General features: G+C 40.0%; 1 protein-coding gene across 6 annotated transcripts in view; it reads left to right on the top strand.

Moving 5' to 3' along the window:
- Positions 1 to 27915, top strand: part of SGCD (sarcoglycan delta) — a 1031224-nt gene that overhangs the window by 595307 nt on the left and 408002 nt on the right. For all 6 annotated transcript variants that reach the window (XR_014830696.1, XM_021076527.2, XM_085001529.1 and 3 more), the window contains one exon: positions 21850 to 22038. Coding sequence is in view for 5 of the 6 variants with exons in the window: in XM_021076527.2 (XP_020932186.1) it covers positions 21850 to 22038 (189 nt within the window). In the remaining variant the exon portion in view is untranslated. The remainder of the gene's footprint in view (positions 1 to 21849; positions 22039 to 27915) is intronic.

Here is a 27915-nt window from a genome sequence, read left to right as displayed (position 1 = left end):
GCTGAGTGACAGTTTGGAAACCATGCTAGAGAAAGTTACATGATAGAAGCTTAGTATTAAAAAGTTACTTAGAAATGGAGTTCCCGTCGTGGCTCAGTGGTTAACGAATCCGACTAGGAACCATGAGGTTGTGGGTTGGATCCCTGTCATTGCTCAGTGGGTTAAGGATCCATCATTGCCATGAGCTGAGGTGTAGGTTGCAGACTTGGCTTGGATCCTGCGTTGCTGTGGCTCTGGCTAGGCCGGCGGCTACAGCTCCGATTAGACCCCTAGCCTGGGAACCTCCATATGCCACGGGAGCAGCCCTAGAAATGGCAAAAAGATTAAAAAAAAAAAAAAAGTTACTCATAAATCATCTGGTGTTCCATGGTGTCTCAAAATCTTCCAAAGCAGAATTTCTGATAGTTGAGGAATGCTTCTGTTTTTTTTGTTTGTTTGTTTTTATTTCAGTAATCTTATATTTATTATTACCATCATTTCATCAAGTTTTTTTTTTTTTTGCTCTTACTTTTACTTTATTTTTTTATTTATTATTTTTTTCCCACTGCACAGCAAGGGGGTCAGGTTATCCTTACATGTATACATTGGAATTACAGTTTTTTCCCCCACCCTTTCTTCTGTTGCAACATGAGTATCTAGACATAGTTCTCAATGCTATTCAGCAGGATCTCCTTGTAAATCTGTGTCTGCTTCTGTTTTTAAACACTACCAGGATGACTCTGTTGGAGCCATACAGACCCTGGTTCACAGAACCCATTTTAACATTGTTGTGTCTAAATCATTGTCTGCTATAAGGATGCCATTTATAGCATTGCTGACAAATGTCAGCCAGATGTGACAGCAGGTTTCTTAGTGATGGCGAACCTCACTATATTTTGAGGCAGTTCGAACATTGATTCTCATCTCCCTCAGATAGAACCAACATTGCCTCTCTGTGCTTTGTACCCCAGGCCATTGTTATACTCTCTTAAGGCACATTTGATGGTGATAGGAGGACTTGGTACAAAAGGGAGGTGTCAAGGGAGGGTAAGGGTCAAGGTCAAAGATCTTAGAGTAGGTCCTGAGTCTGGTAGGAGCTGGGTCTCAGTTTTTTCATCGGTAAAATTGGATCAGATACCTGTAAAGCATTTTCTGCTTCTCACATTCTGTTTCTTGCAATTCTAAAGCTCTCTCATTTCTTCCTTCCTTCCTTCCGTCCCTGAGCCCATGGCATATGGATGTTCCTGGGCCAGGGATTGAATCTGCATTGCTGTTGTGACCTGCACCACAACTGGCTGGGTCATTTAACCCACAGCACTGGAATGGGGACCAAACCTGAGCCTCTGCAGTTGGATTCTTAACCCACTGCACCACAGCAGGAACTCCTCCCACATTTCTTTTTGTATGTCTTGAATTACTTCATCTCCCTCTCACATTTTTTCCTGCACTCTTCTTTCACTTCTCTGAACACGTTTCCAGGTAACCTCCTCCTGACACAATATACCATTTTCAGAACTCAGTTCCAGTCATCTGTCAAGGGCACATTCCTGAACAGGACATTGTACGTCTGTTAACCAAAGGGGAGGAGGGTGATGATAAGCAAGAAACAGCACATGATAAACGAAGAGGGGAAGATGAGATGATTTTATAGCAGAAGGAGAGAGATTATACTGTGAAGTGAGCCCAGGCTCTGAGGCACACAGAACTGGCCTGTGACCCTGAACAAGTTATGTCCTCTCCACAAGCCATGATTTTATCATCTTTCCAATGAACATGGTAGCATCCATGTCATAGCACGTTGTGAGCTTGTGCTTAAAAGACACTTAGCACAGGGCCTTGCACACAGTAAGGATTTGCATTTGTTAGCTGTATATACTGAACACTGGCTCAACGTGAGGCAAACTGTCAAAGAGTGAAAGAGATAAAGTGATGAAGTGAAGTCTTGAGACAATCAGCAGAGGAGAGAATGTTTTACACGGAGTGATCCAGTTTATCCCACTGTCCTTTTTGCTTGCACCTTTGCTGCTGAACAAACAAGTGATTGCCTTTCTCATTGTTTCCAATTCCTTTTGCCAAGTGTGAACTGCCTTCTATGAAGGAAGCCGTGTAATCTGTGGCCTGGCCTGCCAGCTGGACAGGTCTTCGGGATGGGAAGAGGGACATGTCACCACTGTTCGCGAAGTGTCTAAATCCTGTGAGATTGGTTTGCTCAAAATCTTTGCTGATGGCTGTCCTAGTGGTATGTAGGTGGATAGGGAAGCAGTGGCGTTATTCTTCTCTTTAACTGATAGTGCAGTGGCACCTATTAGAACAAGTACAGTTTCTTGATAAAAACTCTGTTGCCAGGAATTGGAATCTCCCTCCTTGTTCAGATCACAGACCTTTGCTGGGGAGATGAGATCGGACTTTCTTGTGAACTCCCCAACTTCCAAATAATATATTTTGGAATTCTTGGAAACCCTGCAAGTTGCTTCCCAAGGTCAAAATATTTAATCCCTGAAAGTGCTCTCATAAAGCTCAGAGCAGAGAAATATCAAGGTGAGCTTTCTCTAAGCAAATCATTCCACACCACCCAGTTGCTCCAACTCATATTGGGGTTGTGGTGCTGGGCTGGAGTGGTCAGGAAAGAAGATGTTTAAAGCCTGGAGATGGCTGAGGAACAAAGCCACGCAGTATTCTTTCCTTCCTGTTCTTATCGGTAGTTGTCTTCTCTCCTCTCTCGTGTTCTGTGCTCTTGCTAGCTATTTCCTCCTATATTTTTATTCAATTCCCTCTTCCCATGGCCAGTTTCTTTTTTCCATGTTATTTGCTAAAGACCTTAGTCATCTGCTTCCCTCAGTGGGCAGATGTGTGGGCAGCAGACCACAGGGTGGACAGCCACACTTTGATCGTGTGATGACAAACATCACCTCCTAAGCTGACTTTGACCTTCACAGCTTTGTGGCCTCCCATGTGTCACAGATGAAGCTAATCCTGGTGTTTCCCAAACTGAGGAAGCAAACACCAAGTCACCAACTGTTAATCAGGTCACAAACTAGCAATCCAGGGGTTGGCCTGTGGATGCATGTTGTCTCATGAAGTGCTTTTTAAAAATTGACTTAGGGAGTTCCTGCTGTGGCACAATGGGTTAAGGATCCAGTGTTTTCTCTGAGGTGGTAAGGGTTTGATCCCCAGCCTGTTGCAGTGGGTTAAGGATCTAGCTTTTCCCCAGCTGTGACATAGGTCACAGCTGCAGCTTGGATTTGATTCCTGAACTGGAATCTTACATATGCTGAGGGTGTGGCTAAAAAAGAAAAAAAAGTAATAGTTACAAAGCATTTACATATACTGAGATATTATATACTAAGTTAGATATCTAGACTATCTAGAAAAAGCTGAAAATGGACATCCTTGATCTGATCTCTTATAGTGTAGAAGTTCTAGGGATCTGGGTACTACCTGATCCTTTGAGCAGGACTGTGTCCATTTCATTCATTGACCCCACCTGCCTGATCAGACATCAGTAAGCTCTCAGTAGAATTTCTGATCTGAACCCAAGAATATAGAAAATGATTTGAGGGACCCCTTTTTCAATTCTTTCATAGGTGGCACATACAGTACCATTATAGATGCGTAAGAGTTAGGACATTTTGGCTTAATTCTCTCAGAGGACAATGTTGAGATGGGCTAAATGTCTATTGAAAAGAAATACAGTAGACCAGCACAGTGGCCAAGATCTCATGTCTCAAACTTAGACATTCCTTGAAACCACCACTTTATAGAGCTGTACATAGGATTTAAAATGTTAAGTGTGCAAACCAAAAAAACAAACAACCCAATCAAAGAATGGGCAGAAGATCTAAACAGACACTTCTCCAAAGAAGACATACAGATGGCCAAAAAACACATGAAAAGATGTTCAGCATCGCTCATTATCGGAGAAATGCAAATCAAAACCACTATGTGGTACCACCTTACACCAGCCAGAATGGCCATCATCAAAGAGTCTACAAACAATAAATGCTGGAGATGGTGTGGAGAAAAGGGAACACTATTACATTGTTGGTGGGAATGTATATTGGTGCAACCACTGTGGAAAACAGTATGGAGATTCCTCAGGAAACTAAACATAGAGTTACCATTTAACCCAGCAATCCCACCCTGGGCATCTATCCAGAGAAAACCATGACTCGAAAAGACACATGTACTCTGATGTTCATTGCAGCACTATTTTCAATAGCCAAGATGTGGAACCGAAGTAAATGTCCATTGACAAAGGAGTGGATAAAGAAGATGTGGTACATATACACAATGGAATATGACTCAGCCATTAAAAGGAAAGAAAGAATGGCATTTGCAGCAACATGAATGGACCTAGAAATTATCATGCTAAGTGAAGAAGTCAGTGAGACACCAACATCATATGGTATCACTGACATGTGGAATCTGAAAAATGGACACAGTGAACTTCTTTACAGAACAGATACTGACTCACAGACTTCGAAAAACTTACAGTTTCCAAAGGAGACAGGTTGGGGGTTGGAGGGATGTGCTGCGGGTCTGGGATGGAAATCCTATAAAATTGGGTTGTAATGACCATTGTATGACTATAAATGTAATGAAATTCATTGAATAATTTAAAAAACAGAGATAATTATCTCTATATTAGAAGGTTTCGAAGACTAAAAGACTGTAAGATAGCAGAAATAATAAATTGAAAGCTGATATTCTAGTTAAAAAATAAAATGTTAAGTGCAAGTCTGTGGTTAATAGATGCAAACTATTGCATTTGGAGTAGATAGGCAATGAGATCCTGCTATACAGCACAGGGAACTATAACTAGTAACTTGTGATGGAACATGATGGAGGATAATGTGAGAAAAAGTATGTATAAATGTATGACTGGGTCACTTTCTTGTACAGTAGAAACTGACAGAACACTGTATATCAACTATAATGGAAAAAATAAAAATCATAAAATAAAAAAATAAATAAAATGTTAACTGTGATAGAAATCAAAACAGTCACTGCCTCTGAGGATGGGAGTTGATTAGGAAGGGGCATAAGGGGATTTTCCAGGGTGATGGATGTGTTCCCTATCTTGACTGATTTTTTTTTTTTTATGGCCACACCTGTGACATTTGGCAGTTCTGGGCTAGGGTTTGAATCAGAGCTGCAGCTGCCAGCCCACTCCACAGCCACAGCAGTTCCAGATCTGAGCTGCGTCTGCAACCAACGCTGCAGCTCCTGGCAACACCATATCCTTAACCCACTGAGCGAGGCCAGGGATTGAACCTGCATCCTGATGGATACTAGTTGGTTTCTTAACCCAGTGAGCCACAGTAGGAACTCCTTGACTGAATTATTTTTTACACAGATATACAAACTTGTAAAACTCAAGCTGTTTTGTGAATATCTGTATATTTCACTAGGAGTAAGTTATACTTCAGTAGACACATGTGCATAGGTGCATGTATACATACAGACATATGTGAAGGCGTGCAACTTACTTAGCAAAGTGTAGGATGATTTCTTGCCTTTAATGTTATCCTCCTTTTCTCTGGACACTTGAGTGTGTGTGTGTGTGTTGTACAAAAGAAATACCATGGCTCAAAATGAGATGAAGATACTTTCCTTTCAGACCACAGATTTTACTACAGGCATTTGAGAGCCCAGGTAAAAGCTAAAGATCCTTGCCAAACAAAATTATCAAGAGAGAATCTGCTGGATCAGTGCTAACTTTATGGAACTATTGAATCATTATAGAGGGATGTGCCTAATTTGTTGTAGCTGTTTTTCATGATGCTGTAAAAATTTATGAATTTCAGAGGCATATAAAATGGTTTATTACCTAGGAAAAAATGCCTATACTTAGAGTAACATGCATCCTGGCTTAAATATAGTAGTCATTTAACAAGTATATAAAGAATGTTTTTAAAAGTAATATCCATGTTGAGAAATTCTAGTTAAAATTATCACAAAAACATGTTTTTAACTAGTAATCATATTCTTCTGATCAAGTATATACACATATCTGGAAACATTTAACATAAGAATTAGAGCAGATTTTTTTACCCAGGCACACTGTATTCAAATTCTTACTGTCTTGAACAAGCCGAGTGACTTTCGGTGGATTGCTTAATCTCTCCGTTTCTCAGTTGCCTCAGTTGTAAAATGAGGATAGTTAATAACACCTGATAATTACATGTCTATAAGGATTAAATCAGTATGGCATGTAGAACTATGCCCGGCCCTTGGTAACCATTATGAATGCATTTATCATCAGCTTTTTTATTCTTTATGTTAGGAAACATGGTTCTGTTGTGACTTACCTTAGGGCATCATTCAAAAGGTGTATGTGTGGTGATTGATGAAAGTGACGTCAAACAGGAGTTTGAGTTGGAAAGACTGAGTCCTGGAATTTGTGGGAAACATACTGGTTCCCAGCGTAGTGGACTTTGGTCTTGTGGAAAACTTACTCTGTGACCTTGATGAAGTCACTTCACCTCCCTAAAGCCAGCATTCTCATCTGTTAAACAGTGACTTGAACTTTATTGTGTTCATGTTCTCTTCAAGCTCTGCATCACTTCTCTGATCTTAAATGTTTGAGTCATGTTCCTTAATATTTTATTACACAGCTTGGTCATCAAGTCACAGAAGAGCTGTAGTGCCCTGACTGCAATTGTCATCATCGGGTTCTAGTCAAGAGTCATCCCTGGGGATTTCAGACGCACTAGCCTAGTGCCATACAGGGCAGCTGCAGAGGATCGGCCACTCCTGTTAAGAAAGCTGGCTGTAGATGAAGCCACGATGGGTAGATGCAGTGTCCTTTGCATGTCAAAATGTCACTGTTAAATGTGCTACCAGTGTTTGAAATTGTTTCCTCTTCAAGCTGTCCAGTTTACATTCTTGTCTGGTTTTCAAATTGCATTATAAAGGACCACCTTTATAATGATGACTGAGTTGTAGGCTGAGCGAAATCTGTGATCCTCGAGATTCCATCAAGTCTTTGTTCAGCTATTCTTTTCCCCATGAGGTCAGCCTTACTCATGGTTTTACAATTTGAACCTGCCCTGTTCTCCACCCGCTACCACTGCTGATCTCCCTTTTCTGGTCTTTTACCTGTAGCCCTGATTCACTTATAAGTTTCAGCCATAATTTTCATATTGGTCATCTGTCTCTGCCATCACTGCCTCCTGCCACTGCCATGAGATCCGGGATCTGTGGCTTTTCTCATTGATGAGTCCCAAATGCGTAAAACTGTCATGGGGCAGACCCAAAGGAAAACGCAGCTTTGTCAGGTGGTGTCAGAGTTTATGCCTTTTTAAATGCTAAATACACTTAAATGGTAATTCTAAGTGCCTTGCTTCCTATTCAGGGAAAGCGAGGTGGCTCATTCTGTGTCTAATGGAAGGAATTTGGGGTCTGAATTTGAGTCCAGACCCCAACCAACTCACTAGTTAGGAGAACATCCCTTCATTCCTTAGGACTCCGGTATCTTGATTTATGAAATAGTCTTAATAAAATTGATCCCCCCAAGTGCTGTCAGGAGTGCATGTGCTAATGTATATGATAATGCCTGGTACAAATATGTATGTGTATTTCCAATCATATTTCTGTCTGAAACAACCTCAACTGACACCTCATGTATCTAAATTTCTAGAATGGAGAGAATTAATGTTAATAACTATACTAAAATATCTTCTAATTCATTAGAGATTATATTTTGAATTTAAAGGTAAGGCATATACTTTAGAGGAAAACTTTGATAATAGGTAATATAATGTTCATAAACACATACACACACACACTTTGAGCTAGCAGTTCTGTGTCTCAGGGGTTCTCTGAGAGTCTATTTGGACATATATGAAACATGCATGCCCCATCCTGTGGCTTTAAATACGACTCACATGTGGAAGACTTAAATATTTAATTTCTAAGTCCAATCTTCCCCCTGAATTCCAGATTCATTTCCAAATGCCTTTGTGACACCACCCCCATGGATTCTTCCATGCATTTCAAAAGAATGTGACTAAATAGAGCTGTCTCTCTCTCCCCACAAGCTCCACTCGCCTCCTGCTCCTCGTGAGTCCACCATCATTCACCCAGCTGCTCATGCCAGGACCTTGACATTCTCCTGGACTGCTGTCCTTCACTCACACACCCCCTGTGTCTCTGGAAGCAGTGAATCTCGTTAGCTCTACTTTCCAGAAAGATTCCAAATACAGCAACTAGCCACCTTCTTACTCAACTTCCACCCATATCTGGGCTGCTGTCACCTCTCTTTGGTAAATGCAGGAGGCACAGGCCTCTGGTTTCTCTGCTAGCATTCTTGTCCCTTGTAGTCTGTTCCTTAGAGAACAGTGAGAGTGATTCCCTCACTGAGGACTCTTGTGCCCTGGTTCTCTGATAGTTTCTGTCATCATTAGTGTCATACCTCGGGCTTTACTATGGCTCACAAGACTCAGTGTGCACCCCCGCTGCCTACACCTCCAAGCATCTTTTTCAAACTCTCCCTTTTGTATGCTGTGATCTAGCCACACTTTTCCTCCATCATGCCCAATAAGCCCCTACCTCAGGGCCTTTGCCCTTGCTGGTCATTTCCTCTGACTACTCTTGCTTGTCCGTGTTTTATTTTTTTTTTTTTCCCTCAAATGTCTCCAGACAGAGGGGCTTTCCCTGACTGTCCTACAGACAGAGGCCTCCCCAGTCATTGCCTGTGCCTTTCTCCAGCTTTACTTTTTATTCCTAAGACTTAGCCCAACAATAAATATGACAAGTTAGATGTTTATTGATCTGTTAATCATTTGGTCCATGAAAATATAACATCCAAGATGAAGGGAATCTGTCTTTTATGCAAAATGACTGGTGCCAGCTAGCTTATTTGTCAAAATAAGCATTTCACAAGAAATTTACTGGAAGGAACCTCAATGTGCCATCACTAAGGTGTTGGTTAAGTTAAATATCATGTATTCATACAATTTAAAACTAACTTAAACAGATTTCTGTATGTTTTTGTGGGACTATCACTGAACTATATTAAATGGACCAAGTTATATTGGAAATAATATGCCCTTCTTTGTGTAAAAAATAATTTTATTTATTTGTACCTTTTAAAGTGTTTTCCTTTTTAGGGCCGCATCTGTGGCATAAGGAAGTTTCCAGGCCGGGGTTAGAATTGGAACTACAGCTGCCGGCCTACACCACAGCCACAGCAATGCGAGATCCTCCAACCCACTGAGCAAGGCCAGGGATCGAACCCACGTTCTCATGGATACTAGTTGGATTCTTTACTACTAAGCTATGATAGGAACTCCCCCCAAAAGAAAAATTTAAGTGTGTGTGTGTGTAATATGTACATGCTTTGAATGTATATAGTGAGTAAAGTCTGTATGTGTATTGAACATTTCTCTAAGGATATGAAAAAAGCTGGTAATAGTTGCCTCTATGGAGAAAGGCTGAAAGTGCAAAAGAGATTTTCATAACTGCATCTTCTTCAGCTCTTTTAAATACATGCACTTTTCTCATTTTTTTCAGTAAAAAAAATGTTCAACACTTATTCCACTTCTCAGAAAACTAGAGGATGTAATATGTAATACCTAACTTTTAAATTAATACAAACCTTCATTTAAATAGAACATGCCATTCCTGGACTATTTCACATAAACAGGCAGTTCATCTTCTAGATGAATTTTACAGAGAAAAAGAAATGTTGATTGTTACATCAAAACTAAAAGTGATGAATTTGTTACAGTTGTCTAAATTGTGCCAAATGTTAATAATCCAAGACTAATGCCTTCTCTGGTTGGCTGAAGGAAAACAACCCATGAAAGCAGAGAGTTTTAAATCTGAAATCTCAAAATTAACATGGTTAATGGAAAACTCTTTATGTGCCACAGTAATCCAAAATGACTCAGATTCAGAACTAACTCTAGAAACTATAATCAGCCTGGGAGAGAGTTTATGCCTGCTATTTATATAAACTATTGACAACTGTAAACAGTGATGGAATTCATGTTTACTTTTAAATGTTCTGGAAGTTCCAACGTGCAGCATCATTAATAAACCCTAGCTCCCTCAATTTGCATCACTTGTCTTATTTCTAAATAAGGGAATGGAGTTATCAGTCTTGCCATCTTAATTATTTACCCAATCCGTAACCTATAAGGCGGACTGTAGTTAGGCAACAGCCTCACTCTACAAACCCCTCCCTTCGCCGTTCCTCTGAGCGCCCCCTGCTGGCCATCCTGCTTAACTTGAGGATGCTCTCAAGGCCATAATGGTTGCTGTGTCCTCTACTGGAAAACTTGGTCCACTTCTGGGTCTCCCCTTAATTGTCACTGGTCAGAATAGTCCTCCATAACGAAGGTGGGTCATCCCTACTAGGGAACCCTCTCTGTTTTCTTTCCTCTTAACTTTAGTTGTAATAGTGTCATCCATTTTTATTTGCTTTTTGTCCATCTCTCCCATTAAATACAAGCTTGTTGAATACAGAAATACCCTGCTCATCCTTTTGAAGCCCTAGATATCTCCAAGATCTGCTGTGGTACCTGGCACATCGTAGATGGTCCAAAAATTTTTTTTTCTGTTGCAAAAAATAGGGATTGGTGGTTTTCTTCACAGCCAGGTCTGTGCTTTACCATGTTTCTTTCCCCCACGGTATGAAACTGTATGGAGAATTGTGCTCGTTAGCACTCCCTTAAATCACCTGATGGAACAAGATTTTATGAAACCTCGTGAGAAGAGTCTAACACGCCTTAATAAAACGCCTTCCAAGGCCTCCTTGTTCTCAGCTCTACCCTCTTAGTACAGTGGATCATGGCCCATAAAATTTTACATGCCTCAAAGAAAAATCCTCTGGCAATTTGATAGCATTGATATGTCTTTAGAAAGTTTAATGATTGTTTTTTGATCATTGCTCAAAACATAATGCCGTCTGGCATAGCAGATTGATAAAGGGGATACTGTAACTGTTTTCTAGGTATCTCATTTATTTGGGGCGTGGGAAAGTAAAGAAAACATTTGTTCTTCTCTTGAAGGAGAACCCAGCTGAAACAAAACAGTGAATGTAGGTAGAAAGTCATGGCTTCTAGAATGAGGTTCTGAGCCTTGTGAAGTCTGCCAGCTGTATGTATTTCTGCCCCAGGACCTTCCATCATTCTTCCGTCAACTGGTGACATATAGAAAGGGGATAATACAAGATTTTCTAGTAGCTAGTTGATATCTACCAGATTTGGGAAGGGGGGTGAACATAAGTATCCACTTGAGTGTGATGAGGCCAGTTTCTGTGTCAAGATGTCAAAGGCTTGTCAGAGCAGTGAGACCTAACACGTCGAAGCTCAGGAGAGCTCTCCTACAGGAGAGCTTTCAGCTGGACATATAATGTGACTTCCTTAGTTAGAGAGGCAACAGCTACAGAGTCTAGGTACCACTTAGGCTGGGCTGGGCTTGAGGATCTTTGTGAAGGCTTTACAGTGAGCATGGAATTTATGCAGATTGTATGACTCCAATGACTGATGGTGGACATTCGTGAGGCTATCAGGAAAACCTTCACAAGTAGTGAGGTCACTGAGGTCTTAGCGGTGTGTGCAGTGACAGAGTGAAACCGGGCCGCATCGGCTAAGAGGAAGTTCTTCACAAGCCCAAGTCATAAAAATGGATCTACTCCTTGAGATTGTCACATTGAGTTAGCATCAAGGCTTTGATTCCATAATGCTACATAATCCTGGGTATGAACATTTGAATGTGTGACACCAGGTGGTTACAGCTCAAAACCATGCTTTTGAAATGCCAAGGGGGAGGAGGAGGGAGTGTGGTGGTTCGGGGAGGGAGTGGGATGGATTGGGAGCTTGGGGTTAATAGATACAAACTATTGCCTTTGGAATGGATTAGCAATGAGATCCTGCTGTGTAGCACTGGGAACTATGTCTCCTCACTTATGATGGAGCATGATACTGTGTGAAAATAGAATGTGTACATGTTAAAAAAAAAAAAAAAGAAAACCTATACCTTCTTCAAAACAATGAGCCTTAGGAAAACCGTTTCATGTCTCTTATCCCCCAAATGCAAAAACAGCTCAGACAATAAATGAATTATTAAACAATCAAAAAATAAATAAATAAAATGCCCATCCAGAATGACCTTCTTTAGAAACTGCACATTGGTCATATATGGCAGCTATTTAATTAGCCATGATTATGGTGATTATTACATTATGACATCACCTGGACAATTGGATTCCTCCCTATCTAGTGGCGAAGCCACAGGAAGTTTCACTACATTCCTTCTTTGGGAGATAGAATCATCTTGTGTTTTGCATGCCAAAATAACCCACCACAACAACAGATTATCTTTAAGTCAACTGGATTTGTTGATAAACAGGTGAACACTGAAAATAGCCTCATGAGACAGTAGAGTGATGCTTTAGAGTTGAATCTGCTTAACATCAATGTAATTGTCTGTGCTTTTGGAAAGGGGGGCAAGTTGTGTAAGTTTTAATTTCTTTGCTTCTGATCTTATAGATGTTTGCTTATTACTGGAGGACATGCTTTGCTCTTTAACATTGGCTTGATTTTTATTCATTCAATGAACAAATGTATGCTATGGTATATATGTAATTAGATTCATACACACACATTTAGGTGCTGCTACCATTCAAATAAGTTGTAAATACTTAGAAGAATGTGGGATTTATTCAGAGAGATGATACATATCACTGTAAAATATGTTGTATGACAATGTAAAGAAACTCCCAAAGACCAATGGGAAATACTGTTGTCTGGTGGTTCTCAAGAAAAGGATTTATTCGGATAGAAGGATCCTGTCTTCAAATTCACATTCCTGATGCACCCCCCCACACACACAGATGTAAGTAAGCCTCTTAGGGAGTATATTATACTGTTTGAAGTTTAGTTTGCTAAATCATTCAATTTTTGAGAATGTTTTGATACATAATTGGCATAAAGGAAAGGAAAAAATAAGATTGTTAATTACATCAAACCACAAATATTTATTCTGTACCTGCTCTGGTCTAGGCACTGGTGTACTGTTATAAATCAGATTATCACTCCCTTGTTTCAAATTTTGCCCTGGGTTTTCAGTAACATCTGAACTTCTTTTTTTTTATTGTTATTTCCCCAATACAATTTTTTTTTTCTGCTGTACAGTATGAAGACCTAGTTACACATACATGTATATATTCTTTCTGCCATTATCATGCTCCATCATAAATGACTAGACATAGTTCTCAGTGTTACACCGTAGGATCTCATTGCTAATCCATTATAAAAGCAATAGTTTGCATCTATCAACCCCAAGCTCCCAATACATCCCACCCCCTCCCCCTACCCCTTAGCAACCGCTTATTAGGATGGGTTGCCCAGCATCATCCAACTCTAGCCACCTTTGCAGGCTCATCCCACGCCTATCTCTGCTTCACTCATTACAGGCAGTCACACAGACATTGTCTGTGTTGGGGCCCTTGCCTTTGATTCCCTTCCCTTCCTCTGCATGAGACAGTTTGATGCCTAAGCCCTGCCTTCACTGTCTTTTTCCTGCCCTTCAAGTCTCAGCTAAAATATTACATCCTCGGAGAGCTCTTTCTGGTTGAGTCTGTACAAGGGACCTTCCATCTTGTGATGCTCTCTTTAACATTACCAGATAATTTTCATCGCAGATGCTTCGCACAGTTCGTTTGGAACTCTTCATGTGTTTGTTGTGCATTGTCCACCCCACCTCCCCACGTAGGCTGTGAGCTTCATAAAGGCAAAATCATCCTCACTTACGGTATCGTGAGACCCTTTGCGCAGTACACGGGATTGGATCGATGATCAATAATTATTTGATGAGTAGATGGATGAAAAATATGTAGATGGACCATTTGAATGTAACTGGAATGTAAGTGATAGATTGGGTTTAATTCTCATAGAAGTACACAATAAAGGTATGACCCTGGACATTGTGTCTGAGGTGAGGAAGGAAACACTGACTCCCAATGTGAACTTGAAAGAAAGAAGCAGAGAAGAGAATTTGAAAAGACAAACAGAAATTAAAGGAAAGAATCTCTGGGCTTGCACTGTCATGAAAGCTAAAAAAGAACAAATTTCTAGGGAAGAGGGGAAGCTGGCAATATCCAAACTTCAGAAGTTCTAAGGAAAATGGTTGTTAAGAAAAGCATATTGAATTTCGATCATGGACATCACGAGTGATTTTTGAATGGACTATTCAATAGCTAGATGACAATATGAGATGCCTAGTGTTTGCCAGGGACCTGGTAACCCTGGGCATCAGTGAGAATAAAAATAGGCAACACGTAGAGAGGATTATAAAGGTGAGAAAAGATTTTGTTTAATGGGGAAAATATTTGCGCACATTTAAAAGCCAAGACACCAAAGGCTGCAAAGAACATGATATTCAATATATTGCTGAAAGAGGATGATGGAAAGGAAATTTCAAGGGTAGGAATGCAATGAAAATATGAGGGCTGGCAAGGCGTATATTTAGGACACAGGAGGAATCTGGGTAATCCGGTGAGAAATAGCACAAATAGAGGCAAAGATGGGTCAGGGATGCTTTTTGTGTGTGTTTTGGAGGTAAATTTGTGTTCTTGAAACATGTTCTTTGGCCTTTTATATCCAGAATCAATTTTGGTGCTTGTTAAAAATACAGACTTCTAGGAAGCACCCTGACTAACAGAATTATTCCTTAGTGAAAAGCCTAGGAATCTGCATATATTGTTTCCCAGGGTGGTTCTTACACATTCAAAATATCTCCCCGTGAAACTAGATAATTTCATTGAGCTCATCTAAGAACTAATGTCTTGTGATGTTTCATTGAGATTTTGGTGTACATATGGGGTCCTTTATGGGAGGGACCCCATAAGAAACTATCCAGGTTTCGTGAGGCCTGAAGCTTAAACAGTTTATCTGGCTGTTTTAAGGGGAAAAAATACCTCAAAAATTAGGAATATAAACTCAAGTTAAAAACATGGTACTTACAATGAGAAAGGAAATGATTAATTTTAAAGAGCTGACCTGTCATAAAATCCAGAAAATAATATTAATAATTAACTGTCATATTTTTTCTAGTTTTTGGTTGCATATCCTTTGAATGCCTCATCATATGACAGCTGCTTGGTGTTGACACTTTCTGTAGAGACAATAGAAAGATAATTGTCTCCTATAACAATTTCAGTAAAACTTATTTTTTTAAATTGATGGTTATATAAAGCATTGACAGAAGTATAAAGCATGCATCTTTACGTAAAGAATACAGACACACAGCACACACAGCCTGCAAACACAAGACGTTTGATTAATTCCCTTTTCCATGATTCCCATAGAAAAAGAAAAACTGGGGAAGATTTATTTCATGGGCTGCATTGAGTATATTCTTGACAGGAAAGAATTTCTGTTTTGACTATATGTCAATGAGAATCAAATTCTACACTTGAAATTTTATGTACCTGATGATTAGAAAAAAAGCTTCCAACTAGCCTCAGGCTCCTCTGCTTCCCTTGCGTTTCTGACCCTGGCTATCACAGGACATGTTGACACTGAGACGTGTCCCTGGGTCCTATACCTTCATGACTCCATGCTCGATGGGTTGGTGCCAAGAGTGGAAGGAGAGTTCCTAGAAGACATCCCTACACCAGTAATGTACCTCTGTAGGGTAGTGTCTGCAAATTGTGTAAATATATACCACTGCACCCAAACTATGTGAACCCCAGTTCAACTTCCTCTTAGTTGGACCTCCAAAATTGATCTAAATCCTCCAAAGCCACCCAACGTGAAGAGACGTTGTAAAAGACAGGATCTTAGCTAGTTGCAGTTGAAACATCTTACTTTAGTTGATTTTACAGAAATGTTATGATGCCATTAAGACCCCACCAGGACCCCTCCCAGAACTGTAGGAGGGACCTGGACAAGGGAAACCTGAAAGTTGAACTTCATTCCCATACAGCACATTTCTCCTGGGGAGGAACAAAAAAGAAACCCAGATTGGAGACTGTCTTTCCTCCTAGGTTTTTTATTACTAAAAGCATGTTTCAGTTTTTGAGTAGAAAAATGATGGACCCAGCATATCTAATTTTTCTTTTTCCAAGCAGAATCATTCATAGCAGATGTATCCATTCCCTTAGTTTTTGACAGGCGCATTTTGTATTATAATAATTTGTATGAAATGTCTCACTCCTTTTCCCTTCTTCCCCTTTTTTCCTTCTTTCTTTTTTTTCTTCTCTCCCTCTGTCCCTCCTTTTCTTCCTTACTTCCCAAATTGTAGACTGGAATGTTTTCTTTTATGTGGCTTCTTAAAATAGGCAGGGGATATGGTGGAGATGCAAGAGCTTTTAGGATGCACAGACTAGACCACTGCACCAAGTATTAGAGGATCTGGGTTCGGATTCCCACTCAGTTTCTAATTCACAATGTGACTTGAATGGTCTCTGCTTCCTCGTCCTGGCTTTGAGCTCCTCAGCTGGTCAGGAAACATGGGGGCCAAAATCACTGCTTTAACAGAGGAGTCCAAAGTTTCTGTAGAAGTGCCTCAAGGGAGGCTAAGCCTTTGTTATTGCTTTAAGCAGAGAAGCTCTGCTGTTTTGATGTTTTTTGTGCTAGCATTTGTTTTAAGATTGTTGCTTGAGGAGTACCCTCTGTGGCTCAGGGGAAATGAGTTATGACCAGCATCCATAAGGACACCAGTTTGATCCCTGGCCTCGCTCCGTGGGTTAAGGATCCAGCATTGCTGTGAACGGTGGTATAGGTCACAGACGTGGCTTGGATCTGACATTGTTATGGCTATGGCATAGGCCAGCAGCTACAACTCCGATTCAACCGCTAGTCTGGGAACCTCCATATGCTGCAGGTGCAGCCTTAAAAAAAAAAAAAAAAAAAAAAAAAAAAAAAAAAAAAAAGATTTTAGCTTAAAATGGTTGTATTGCGGGAAAAAAAAAAATAAAGGCTGTTTTTTAGATAAGTTATCCCAAATGCTTAGAATAACCTGGGGAGCTTTGTAACAATTCCAGTTCCATTGTATAGCTGGGGATTTGATTTTGAATCTATTAAAAGTTTCTTTTGGATTCTGCTGCATAGTCAGGATTGAGAGAGATTATATTAGATCAATGATAAGCAGCTTCATCTCCTCTTTAGGATAATGTGGGGACCTTTTAAAACATCTGATACCTGGGTCCTTCCCTTGTGATTATTATTTAATTAACCTGAGTGTAGGTGGTTTTAAAAGCTTCACAGGTCCCTCTGGTATGGATCAGGAATGTGAACCTCTAGTGGAGGTATTCACTACCTCTGTCAAGTTCTAAAAATCTGTGTATGAAAAAAAAATCACATGTATGACATCCATATCCGTGGCCTCATAGATATTTATTGCACATGTCATTTCCATTTTATAGCTAAGTTATGTAATGCCCCCATTGGTTGGGACACATGTCACAGGAAAGGCTCCTGTTGTTGTGGCAATATTGCCAGCTTGTGTACACTCATATCGAGAATTCCCCACTGCTCTTCACTCTGCAGGGGTCAAGGACTGCTATTCTTGTCCTTGCCCTGCCACATATCCTGGGGCTGCGCACAAATGGGTCAGCCTCTCCTGTCTTAAATCGACTGACTCTGAAACTAGTAGATTAGAATCAAAAGAAGACTTGCAGATAGGATTCTCCACTATTGTGATTATCTCCTTAATTTACAGAACATGATTTAATGAAAAAGAAAGGCCTGATTTCCTTCAGTCTTCTAAGACATTTTTCCCTGCTTCTCATTGGTCTTGGTGTGTGAATAGGTCAGTGAGTGATGACATTATTGTGTCCCTGTGTTGTCACAACACAGCCTTGATCTACAGAATTGTAAGGGACTGACAGCACAATTAAGATTTTTTTCATTGTTTGAAGCTCACTGCTTGGTTGGGGACTCGAGGATTTGGGAGCCCGAAGTGGGAATTTGCAAGGATACAAACAAGACCTTTCCCATGTTGTTTGACCTGGACTTCTGTATGCCTGCCAGATGGCAGCAGGCGTCATAGCAAATGGGAAGTCATTCATTTGTTCATCATTTGTGTGTTCATTTTTTCACTTATTCCTTCCACATACACGTATGTTTAAACACATACTCATATTAGAGCCTGATTTTAGTGCTAGCATAGTGTTCCGAATGAGAGAGTTGTATGTAGGTCTTCACTGAGCATTTCAGTTGACCTTACGTAAGAATTCACTTGGTTTTTCCTTTTTTTTTTAGCTGCATCCACAGCGTGTGGAAGTTTCCAGGCCAGGAACCAAACCCACACCACAGCAGTAACCCAAGGCATAGCAATGACAACACCAGATCTTTAGCCCACTGAGCCACCAGGGAATGCCTCTCTTGGTTTTTCAAATGGAATTCCACTGAGGTCTGAAGACCATGAGTTCTCTGGGGAGGTTTAGACTTTATGTGTGCATTTTAATGATTATCTGAAAACCATGGAATAATTGTATTCTGAACCATCTGGAAGATGACACCTAGGGATGTGATTTTAGGGCTTACATTTTGTTTGTCACCATGGTCACTTTGCCACCACATACCGCTAAAGTAGTTGCTCTTGATGAAGATGAAAAAGAATAGAGACAAGCCTTATTCCTAGAGGGTACAGTATGCCTACATGAGGGCCAAATGGAGTGAAAATCCCAGAATAAGGACTGTGCAGTCATTTAAATGGAGAAAAGCAATAGAGGTCATGCTGTCACATAGTTTGTTGCAGAGTAGGGATGCCGTGCTCGGATGATGCTTTGCTCAAACTCTTGGTATTATGCTGTTTAGTTTGGCTATTCATCACTGTTTTTAGTAGTCAGGTTTTTTTTTTTTCTCCCATTTTGAATGATACACATTGGTAGCTTTGTATTTAATTTTAAAATCTGTTTTGGCTGAAGAATTTTATAGAAGCAATAAGTTCACTTATAATTGTGTTGGTACCTAATTAGTAGTGCTAGGATGAAGATAATTTCTGTCAACAGTAATGGTTTGGGAAAGCTTCCTTAAAGAGTATTGGCATATTACTTAATATTGGCAAATGTTTTTAAAAATTTGTCTCAATAAAGCTGACTAAGGAGGTGAAAGACTTATATGCTGAGAACTATAAAACATTAATCAAGGAAATTAGTGGTTGCCAAGGGGGAAGGAGAGGGAGTGGGAGGGACTGGGAGCTTGGGGTAAATAGATACAGAATGTTGCCTTTGGGATGGATTAGCAGTGGGATCCTGCTGTGTAGCACTGGGAACTCTGGCTAGTCAATTATGATGGAACACGTAATGTGAGAAAAAAGAATGTATACATGTATGTGTAACTGGGTCACCATGCTGTGGAGTAGAAAAAAATGTATATATACAGAAATTAAATAAATAATAAACAGGATTCAAAAGAAATTGAAAGATATTCCATGCTCCTGGATTAGAAGAATTAATATTATTAAAATGACCATACTACCCAAAGCAATCTATAGATTCAATGAAATCCCTATCAAATTACCCATGATATTTTTCACAGAACTAGAACAAACAATTCAAAAATTTATAAGGAACCATAAAATACCCAGAATTTCTAAAGCAGTCCTGAGGGGGAAGAAATAGGCAGGAGGCATAACTCTCCCAGGCTTTAGACAATATTACAAAGCCACAGTAATCAATACAGTATGGTACTGGTACACAACCAGACATACAGACCAATGGAAAAGAATCAAGAACTCAGAAATAAACCCAGAAACCTATGGTCAATTAATCTTTGACAAAGGATAAAGAATATAAGATGGGGAAAAGACAGTCAAGCAAGTGGTGCTGGGAAAACTGGACAGCTGCGTGTAAAGCAATGAAACTGAAACCACACCCTCACACCATGCACAAAAATAAACTCAAAATGGCTTAAAGACTTAAACATAAGACCAGACGCCATAAAACTCCTAGAAGAGAATATAAGCAAAATGTTCTCTGAAATCAACTGTACAAATGTTTTCTTAGGTCAGTCTCCCAAGGCAACAGAAATAAAAGCAAAAATAAACCAATGGGACCTAAACAAACTGACAAGCTTTTTCACAGCAAAGGAAACTGTTAAAAAAAAAAAAAAGATGACCTATGGAGTGGAAGAAAAATGATGTAGCTGACAAGGGCTTAATTTCTAAAATATACAAACAACCTATACAGCTCAACATCAAAAAAGCCAACAACCCAATTGAAAAATGTGCAGAAGACCCGAATAGACATTTCCGTAAAGAAGATATATACATAGCCAACTGGAACATGAAAAAAATGCTCAATATCACTATTAGAGAAATGCAAATCAAAACGGCACTGAGATGCCACCTCACACGAGTCAGAATGGCCATCATCAACAAGTTAACAAATAAAAAATGCAGGAGAGGGTGTGGAAAAAAGGGTACCCTCCTTCATCGTTGGTGGGAATGGAAATTGGTACAACCACTATGGAAAACAGTAAGGAGGTACCTCAGAAAACTAAATATAGAACTACCATATATATGATCCAGCAATCCCACTCCTGGGCATATATCTGGACAAAACTTTCATCAAAAAAATACATGCAACCCTGTATTCACTGCAGAACTATTCACAATAGCCAAGACATGGAAACAACCTAAATGTCCATTGATGGATGAATGGATTGAGAAGATGTGGTGTATATACACAATGGAATACTACTCAACCATAAAAACAACAAAATAAGGCCATTTGCAGCAACGTGGATGGAACTGGAGACTCTCATACTAAGTGAAGTAAGTGAGAAAGAAAGATAGAGTATATCACTTATATTTGGAATCTAATATATGGCACAAATGAACCTATCTACAGAAAAGAAACAAACTCATGGAGTTAGAAAACAGACCTGTGGTTGTCAAGCAGTAGGGGAAGGGAGTGGGATGGACTGGGAGTTTGGGGTTAGTAGATGCAAACTATTGTATTTGGAGTGGATAAGCAATGAGATCCTGCTGTATAGCACAGGGAACTCTATCTAGTCACTTGTGATGGAACATGATGGAGGATAATGTAAGAAAAAGAATATGTATGTGTATGGTTGGGTCACTTTGCTGTACAATAATCATTTGTAAATCAATTATAATAGAAAAAATAAAATAAAATTGATCTCACTCTCCCCTAATCACTTTTAACTAGTTCATTCCTCCCATTAGCCTGCAAGCTCCTGGGAGGCATGTTCACACCTTTCTTGACGTTGAGCCTTTAATGTTTATTTTAAAAATGTGTTGGTAAGAATTGGAATTGTCTTACTCATAAGGATTACTTGAGAGGGTAGTGAGTTTTCTATCAAGCAAAGCATTTAAGCAAAAGCTATGACTTTTTGAAGATTCCTGAGTCAAGGGAGGCTTAATTCAGCACCCCTTTGAGTACTGGAATGGAGGGAATATCAGAATTGTTACTTTTGCCATTGAATTTCTGCCAGTACAAAATGATTACATTTGAGACAATTTTACACCCCAAATGAAGTGCCTAAGTAGTAATATTATACCACCACAATGAACTGCTGGGATTAATTTATTGTCTCAGCTAAATTCCAAATTTTATGCTCAGAACTTCGTCTCCCTTGCAAAGATGTTGGGATTCTAGGAATCATTTGGAAGATGGCTTCCTGCAGGTCCCAGTTCTCCCGTGATATGTATGTGGGTGTCTCAGCGCACACTATGAGAGATGTCTGCATGAAATAAGGGGGCTCCTGCAAGTGTCCAGAGGAGCCCCTTTTGTCCAGAGGGAAAAGATTTTTAGCGTCGTAAGGAGGGTGGACACGTACAGACAGCAGCCAGCCATATCTCTTCATCAGTTGATTTTTTCCATTCTCCTTTTCTCTCTCTCAGCAGTTTAATGTGAGTGCTTCTCTCTCACCTCGTTTATTTCAGATGCCTCAGGAACAGTACACACACCACCGGAGCACCATGCCCAGCTCCGAGGGGCCACAGGTATACAAAGTAGGGATTTACGGCTGGCGGAAAAGATGCTTGTATTTCTTTGTCCTACTCCTGATGATTTTAATACTGGTGAACTTGGCCATGACCATCTGGATTCTCAAAGTCATGAACTTCACAATTGTAAGTAAAACCCTAACAAATTTTTTATCTCTCCTTAGGGGAAGGGAAAGCATGAGGCGAGAAGAAGGTATGTGGAAAGTGATGGTAGTAGGATTCAAAATAACCTGCATCTTGGTGTTTTGATGAAAAGGAAAAAAAAAAAAATCACTGCTATTCACATTACATGTGGGGATTGACTTCTTTCAGATCTCAGTTTTTCAGAGGCTGGTAAGAGAATTGTGAGGCATTTTTTCTCCTTTATGATCCATCATGTGTGCTTTTCCTCCTTTTTGATAACTGAGTTTCTGTATCCTCTAACTTCCAAGCACTTTGAGTAAATAATGCAGGGAGAAATAGGGGATAAATTCCAAAGTCGTAAGGTTTCCCAAATTTTGGTAATGCTTAAGAAGAGTTTTATGAGGTACGAGGTTGAGACAGTAAAATTAGTCTTGGGATATTATGTAAGGATTTTCACCGTATTTACACCTGGTAGCTCATTACTATGGTTAATTGAGAGTTTCCTTGATTTTTAGGATGGCAGTTCTCTTTCCCTCTGCTTGGGTGGAATGGAAATGAGAGGAGCATAGCTGTGTTTCATTTGCTTCTTAATTTGTGTTTAAGGTTCTTGGAAGAGTTCTTGCTATTGGTACTTAGGACCACTCTACAGATTGGACATTTACTTATTGAAGTTCAAATGAAAAGAAAATCCTGGCAAAATGATTTCAAGAGTTATTCTGAGGCTTTTCCCTAGAGCCTTCCTAGAGATTATAACAATATAAATAATATCACTTATTAGGGAGGATATAGTAGGCAGTAATCCACTGCCCTGAAAGTACCTTCCTTTCTTCTTGTGATATCAGAAGTTAAGTAATTAGATGGGCAATAGAAATAATTCTGGTTTGATAAGGAAGGGTGACCATAACACAATTAACAGTATCGTTTTCCTGTGAAAATCTGAAAAAAAGAACAGTGGACATTTGGCTTTCTGAATTAGAGAGTTTATTTTTATCCTTAACACTGTGTGTACACATGGACTTCGTTGCCATTCCTTCTCCTTGGGCTGCTTTTCTCCATCTTCCCTGCCTGGTAAAACCCCTCTTTAGTGCCCCTTAGCTGAGTGTATGTGTTTATTATTATTCCAATCATTCTAGATAATAGGTTTTAACATTTGTTTTGGGAGTTCCCCTCGTGGCGCAGTGGTTAACAAATCCGACTAGGAACCATGAGGTTGCAGGTTCGGTCCCTGCCCTTACTCAGGGCAGGGCGTTGCCGTGAGCTGTGGTGTAGGTTGCAGACGCGCTGTGGCTCTGGCGTAGGCCGGTGGCTACAGCTCCGATTCAACCCCTAGCCTGGGAACCTCCATGTGCCGCGGGAGCGGCCCAAGAAATAGCAACAACAACAAAAGACAAAAAAAAAAAAAAAATTTGTTCTGCCAAGAGAGTGAATCTTGAGAGTAGCAAGGGCTGCATCTCTTTTCTGTGGGCCTTCCTTCATCACTTACAGGAGGGGCCAGTTGGCCCTTGACTCTTGATCTCTCAAAAAACCCAGGTTAGAAACAATGCATCAGAATGGCTCACCTTTTTTTAAATTATAGTTGATGCACAATATTAGGCCACTTTCTGCTGTATAGCAAAGTGACTCAATCATATGTACATACATACACATTATATATGTGTTTGTGTGTGTGCATATGTATGTGTGTATGTGTATACATATATATATACACATGCATATATTCTTTTTAAATATTCTTTTCCATCGTGGTCTATCCCAGGAGTTCTGATAGAGTTCCCTGTATTATGCAATAGGATCTTGTTGTTTATCCATTACAGATGTAATAGTTTGCATCTATTAACCCAACCCCCAGTCTATCCCAGTCCCTACCCACTCCCTCCTGCAGAATGGCTCCCTTTTTAACACTTACAGTTACCACTAGGAAACTAAGCTTCTGCACTGCAGTATTAAGTTTGGAAGATGATACAAGTCAATATTCATGGAATTGTAAAGGGCCAGGATAATGTGCTTTAGAACATTGGAGCACAGTAACTTCTACTTCTAAATCAGAATCAGGAAATGCTTTTTAAACTTGAGACTGCTTTCTCTGTAGACACACAAAATTCAGATAAGGGTTTTCAACAGGAGAAAGAGAGATGTGATCAGGTTTGTAGTCTAGATACTTTCTCAGGTGAGGATGCAATGTAATGAAAAAAGTTTCTCAGAGTTCAGGGCTCTGCAAGATGTCTTAAGTCTGTTTGGTCTGAAGTCCAAGGGACCATAGCTGTCATTTGTTGATAGGCATATTTTGTGATGTTTTTATTTTGTATTTCAAAAACTTGAAAGTAGGAAACCTTCGGTCTTGGAATAGAAAATAGGAGAGGACTGAGGCTAGGGTAGCAGAATAGAGAATAAAGATTGAAAAAGCATTTCAAAGGTGGGAATGAGACACTTCAGTTACTGCTTGGACATAAGACTCTAGGGATTGGAAGACATTACAGAAGACTCCCAGGTTCTGGCTGGTGAGATGGTTGGATGATGAGGCAAAAACAAAAAACAAAAAAAACCAAAAAGCCCTAAGATAGAGTCCATTACCTTCCCACAGAAACTTGGCTGACACTCAGTGTATCCCTCTAATTCCCAGTTTGGGGCTATTTTTGTTGTTTTTAATGAGTTTGGCATACTGTTAATTAATAGAACCTGAAAGATTGGAGGGTGAGTGTGGTGGAGAATATGAACTCAACCTTTGATAACTGTGATATTACAAAAAATATGGCTTCTACACTGTGTTTCATCTGGTGAGCTTAATAGTGAGAGGTCTATGTAAATGGATATTGAGTGACAATTCACTCTAAGTGTATGTGAGCTTGGGGAGCAATGTGATATTAAGGTAATAATCTATACAAAATAGGCTATTTCCTGTAGTTAACTTAATTGATTGCCAAAGTTGAGAGTTCTTAAAGCTTTACCAAATCAAGTACTTAGTGAGGTGAGAATAATGCCATTATTAGCAATAATTGGTGCTTTATTACAGAAATGCTTTTGAGCAAATAGAGCTCAGGTGTCAGAAAATTGGTCTTTCCTTGTATGTTAAAAGCATATTCTCTGTCACTCCCAGTATAATACATATTCTTTTAGAATTATAATTCTGTTCCACAAATAATGATTTACGTACAGTAAAAAAGAATGAGGTATTAACCAAGGTTACCCTGGTGAGTGAGAAGTCGAAGCGCACAGGAAATCACCGTGATAACAGTTAAGCATTTTATGCAAGAATTTAAGGCTATTGTCAATTGGAAAGCACAATTATTCTCTACACCTGGAATGTTCAATAATTAGGGATTTGGAAAGGCACACACTGTAATCAAACCCTCTGAGTACTGACAAACCACAAGAGTGATGTCATCTGAAAGAGTTTCTGAAGACTCAGCAATTTATCCAAGATTGGAGTTCCAGAGTTGTCTTTGTTGTCAGACTTGCATTCTATGTCATCCCCAAGGGTATGCGCTGGAAAAGCACTTCCTTTATTACAATCTGGACAAGCATCCAACCAAGTTTTCTTTGTCCCAAATGTAAATCAGAAGAATGCGTTTTCTCTCCTCTGCTTTTAGCAGAAGCATTCTGGTGTTCATTGTTAGGCAGAATAGCAAGGTTCCATTTTTCTCCATTATTTTTCCCTACATGGAAGAGTGTTTGGTTTACCTCTATGGTCAACACCCACAGGTGAGCCTATCCTAGTTGATCACACACTCTGCTGTGCAAGGGAACTAGCATTTATTCTGTGTTTGTTCTGTGCTAGTCACTGTATTTGGCAATTTAAAAAAAAATCCTTTAACTTTCCAAACAATTTTACAAATTAGGTATGATAATTTTCATTTTAGTAAAATAAAATCCAAGGTTCAGAGATGTTGAGTGACTTGCTAAAGCACACACAGCTAGTGAGGAAAATAACTCGTGCTTGAACTCAAAACCCACCCCTTTCCACCACACTGTACCCCCTCCTGCTAAAGGCTACAATGACCTGGCCTTTTAACAAACTCTGAAGCTGCCAAAGGGGTTCATCATCTCTGTTACCCACCCCATGTCATCCGATCACAAATTTCCCTCCCATCTGAGGTATCCGCTGATGTTTTCTGCCTGGAGTAGTTCCCAGTAGTTCTGAATGTTCAGCCCTGAACTCATTTCTCTTTATACTACAGTCAGTGACACTCTCCCTTCACTGCCTCCACCTTTTGCTTTAGACCCTTGGTATGTTTATATAAACATTTACTATAAACTTAATGATACCCTCTGTGTCATAGGTCAGCATGAAGGCTCAGTGAGTTAATTCATGTTAAATGTGTAGAGCAGCCTCTGACCCATAAGAAGACTCCATCCATACTGGCAACAGAAAGTCTTAGGAGACCCCACGCCACAGGGCAGAGGTTAGGGGCTCAGACTCTGGACACAGATGCTTTAGCTACACATCTGGGTTCTGCTGCTTATATTGGCAAATTTCTCAACCTCTCTGTGCTGCAATACACTGGGAATAATAGCAATGCCTACCTATTCATAGGATTGTTGCAACAAGCAAATGAAGTGATGCATGTAAAGTGCTTAGAAACAGGGATTAGCACAAAGTAAGTGCTTTATGTTAGTGCTGGCCATCATCATCATTTACTGAAGGCTCATTTTATGTCTGGCACTATGCCAGTGCCGCTATGTGTATGATCCAACTTAATCCTTATGCAGATAGGTATTATGATACCAACCTCACAGGAAAGGAGGGAAGCTTGATAACCTGACTGGGGATGGCACAGCTAGAAAGTGGCAGAATAAGCACAGTTGCACAGTGGGCATGTGTTGGGCCCATAGGAAGTGACAGAATGGAGACATAACTCCAAGGAGTCTGAGTCTGGAGCTTTTTAGTCAATGAGATGGATCTTGGGGCAACACACAATGCCCTAGCATGAACGTCAAGAACCTGGACAGCTGGTGGGCCATGAACTACCTCACTTTTCCCCTCTAGGGATCAGTGCAGAAGTGAATGCTTTGAAGCATGTGTTTAGGACTGGACAGCATCTTCCTGTTGGAACACCACACTGTTGTCTTTTGAGCTTTGCCTTGATGATGTGAAATCTCACTCTGTAGAGGACTGCTGCATCTGCCAGGGTATTCCAGGAACCCAATCCAAATAACTTGGCTTCAGTGGCCTCCTGAAATACTGCAGTATTGATCATCTGCACTATCATGTAGCATAAGTGGTTATTAAGTGGCAAAACTTAAAAGGCTTAGGAATTTTCAATAGATGACATGAATGACAAGACTGGAACCTTAGGAGTCACCTCCTTAGATGCCCTCAGTTTATGGATGGTTGAACCAAAGTTGTAGATGGTGAGGTTGGCTGACCCAGCTTCAGCACCCCTAGAATGCCGGGAACATTTCAGGAGCAGGCCTTATATTCTATTCATCTTTGTAACTATGGCCCAGTGCCTGGCACACAGTCAGTTTTCAATATACCAGTTTTGTGCAGACCACATAGACGAGATGATGGATGTCAAGTACTTGGTCAGTGCGGGGCTTATAACAAATCCTCAATAAATTAGCAGTCTCTGTACTTGTGTTTAATAGGTCCCCCAACTTTGACTTCTCTTTCCACTTATTAAAATTGTAAAGTCCAGGAGTTCCCTGGTGGCTCAGTGGGTTAAAGATCTAGCATTGTCACTGCCGTGGCACAGGTTCATTCCCTGGTCCCAGAACTTCTGCATGCTACAGGTGCAGCCTAAAAAAAAATTTACAAAATTCAAACCATTGTATTTGTCATTGTTAAAGAAATGAATGTCCACTTGTTTTATAAAAACTAATACAGAACTTACATTGTAATTTTCCTGTATAATCCCCATAAAAACCTCACAAGGTCTGTGC

Source organism: Sus scrofa, chromosome 16 (assembly GCF_054392235.1).
Source record: "Sus scrofa isolate SSC_HxYL_T2T_F1_AM1 chromosome 16, Sscrofa_HxYL_maternal_Yorkshire_Landrace_v2.0, whole genome shotgun sequence".
Taxonomy (NCBI): domain Eukaryota; kingdom Metazoa; phylum Chordata; class Mammalia; order Artiodactyla; family Suidae; genus Sus; species Sus scrofa.
Note: the sequence above shows the minus strand (reverse complement) of the source record. Positions and strands in the feature narration are given on the sequence as shown.